Source organism: Chiloscyllium plagiosum, unplaced genomic scaffold, assembly GCF_004010195.1.
Source record: "Chiloscyllium plagiosum isolate BGI_BamShark_2017 unplaced genomic scaffold, ASM401019v2 scaf_14119, whole genome shotgun sequence".
Lineage (NCBI taxonomy): Eukaryota > Metazoa > Chordata > Chondrichthyes > Orectolobiformes > Hemiscylliidae > Chiloscyllium > Chiloscyllium plagiosum.
In genome coordinates, this window is record NW_025188251.1 from 1 (window position 1) to 3106 (window position 3106).

The 3106-nt window shown below is 45.1% G+C and overlaps 1 protein-coding gene across 1 annotated transcript; it reads right to left on the bottom strand.

The window, feature by feature from the left end:
• Positions 1–1410: 1410 nt before the first annotated feature.
• Positions 1411–3100, bottom strand: LOC122545598 (EMILIN-1-like; the record flags this gene model as incomplete). The annotated part of the gene is made up of 1 exon (XM_043684557.1): positions 1411–3100. A coding segment is annotated over one exon (1656 nt), but the record flags the coding sequence as incomplete, so codon positions are not given.
• Between the last annotated feature and the right edge of the window lie 6 nt (positions 3101–3106).

Genomic DNA, 3106 nt, shown 5'->3' on the forward strand with positions numbered 1-3106 from the left:
CGGTGCGGGTGTCCCTGTCACTCGGTGCGGGTGACCTGGTCACTCGGTGTGGGTGTCCCTGTCACTCGGTGCGGGTGACCCGGTCACTCGGTGCGGGTGTCCCTGTCACTCGGTGCGGGTGACCCGGTCAAGCTGTGCGGTTGTCCCTGAGTTGCCATCCTGTTTTGGAAATACAACATCATTCCTTCACTATCATTCGGTCAATGTCCTGCATTCTGTCCCTGATAATGTTGTGGGTCTAACTGCAGCAGCAGCTGGTGTGCACTGGTTCAGGAAGGCAGCTTATTGTCACCTTCTGAAGGACAGCTCAGGACGGGTAATAAAAGCTGACCAAGCAGCGACACCCACATCCCATGAGTGAATGATAAAAAAACTCCCTTCATAGGATAGTCCCATCATGCCACACACATTTGGATTTTAAAGAGTATAGTTCAAATTTGAAATTAATTTATTTTTACGATTTCAAGTCACAGAGTCATATAACATGGAATCAGACTTTGGTCCAACTCATGGACACTGACCAGATATCCCAACCTGATATAGTCCCCTTTTTTTTAAGATTAGATTCCCTACACTGTGGAAACAGGCCCTTCGGCCCAACAAGTCCACACCGACCCTCCGAAGTGTAACCCACCCAGACCTATTTCCCTCTGACTAATGCATCTAACACGAGGGACAATTTAGCATGGCCGATTCACCTGACCTGCATATCTTTGGACTGTGGGAGGAAACCGGAGCACCCGGAGATAACCCACGCAGACACGGGGAGAATGTGCAAACTCCACACAGACAGTCGTCCGAGGCTGGAATTGAACCTGGGACCCTGGTGCTGTGAGGCTGCAGTGCTAACCACTGAGCCACTGTGCCACCCCAAAAGGTTGCCAGCATTTGGTCCACATCCCTCTAAGCCCTTCATATTCATATACCCATCAAGATGCCTTCTAAATGGTGTAATTGTACCAGCCTCCACCACTTCCTCTGCCAGCTCATTCCACATTCACACCACCCTCTGCGTGAAAAAGTTACTCCTAGAGACTACATTTGTTGCAATAACTGCAGGAAATCAGTTAGCAGACTTGGCAGGCGAGCCAGTCTGTGATGCAGAACACGTGCTCAGTTTCCACATTAGCCAACAATGCCATAAAGCACTCCCCTTTTTTAACCCCACCCTTCACCTGGTGTGGAGACCCCCAGGTTAAACCACTACCAGTCATCTGCTAAGACTTTGTTGACTCTACTTTTTATTATAAATAATGCAGTGTTTTTCTGTTAATCGATTACTTTCAGTGCCAGCTTGCTAGTATCTGTCCTGGGAGAGTTTGATGAGGGACAGTGTAGAGGGAGATTTGCTGTGTGTTTAACCCTGTGCTGTCCCTATCCTGGGAGAGTTTGATGAGGGACAGTGTAGAGGTAGCTGAGTAAACTGTTGTTTAATTATTGAGTGCTACTCACCAATGAAATCCTGAATTGTGAAATTGTGTACTGTCGTGTGTATTTCAGCCATGGACTGGTTCAGCATTCTGATTTTTTGATTCAGGATTCCCAGCTGAGTGTCCTGGATATTTCGCAACGTCCCAGAGTGGGTCTGCAGTGTTGTATTCAATTCTCTTTGACAGTTCCACAGGCTGGAGACATGTCTGTTTAAGCCCTCTTTGATTTTTTCCAGACTCTGTGACACAGAATCCAATTTGACACAGATGTTCTCCAGTTTGGATATTCGATGGTCAAGTCCTTCACTGGATTCCCTGCATTCTGCAATTTCCACCACCATGTGGCCATTCAACTTGCCCAACTCATTCTGAAAATTTATGAACTTATTGTTACTGTCTTCAATGTGATCAGTTAGCTCTTCCTGAATCCTGCTGATATCTGTAATCAGTCTGTCTGTACTTTCAGAGAAAGTTGTGTTCAACATATTTGTGTTATGGCTCTGCTGGTGAACAAAATCCCGGAGGCTCTTCAAGGTGCTATTGATGGAATTGAAGGTCACAATGACATCTTTCAGTTCTCCCTGCATCGAGCCAAGGTCAACACCCAAATTGCCACCAAACATTCCAAACCTATCGAGAGTCTTGTTGAAGGTTTCCATTTTAAACAGCAGGTCTTTATAATTGTTGGCAGGGTGCCTGAGCTCCTCTTTTAATCGGTTTAATTCTTTCTGAAATGTTGAGCACATTGAGCTGCAGTTATACTCTGAACGGCCAGCTTTCTCCTTCAGTTTCTCCAATTCCTCGGTCAATTCATTAACTCGCATGTTAATTTCATTCTGTTGCAGAAGGATTTCATCTTTCATGGTATTGCATTCTGTAACACTGGTTTCAATCGCACTTTGGATCTTGCTGTCCAAGTCCCGGACACTGGAGCTAATGAAGTCCATTTGTTCCACATTCGAATACATCTTTCTCTTTATTTGATCAATATCCTGCCCGAACTGATGAAGCATGTTCTTGAATGAATTACCTCCTATAGTAAGATTATGAATGTTTGACCCAATGTTTTGAATATTAGCCTCATTCTTCATAATATTGGTCTGAAGTTTGGTTAAAATATCCAGCATCTCAGAGGGATTTTGGTCATCATCTGTGACCGTGACTTGGGGAGGGCTACAGATCTGTGCACAGCCATTGACAGCTATTTGCAGCTTGGATTCCAGGTCATGCACATTTGACGTCACTGTCACCAGGTTTTCTCCATCTGCTCCTACAATATTCTTTAACTTTGCAATGTCTTCACCTAAACCAGTGACTGTGTCTCTCACCCAATCATCAAAAACTGTACCATTGCCCACAACAGACACTATTGCGTTAACTCGCTCCTCATTCCCATAGATTCTACCGCCAAATTCATGCCTCAGATTTTTCAGATGGGACATGATGCGTTTTTCAAGATTTTTCTCAGTTTGGTTCAGTCTTCGTTCAATGTGTTGGAATCGTTTGTGGAACTGATCATTCCATGGAGAGCTGCCTGAAGATAAGCCAGGAAGCTGATGGTCCAGTCTCTGATTCAAAACCCCGACCTCATCCGATAGAGAAGTAAGCTTCTGTTCCACATCCTCCAACTTTGCTTTGGTGCTGTCTATATCCACACAGCAAAGGTTTGGCCCAGA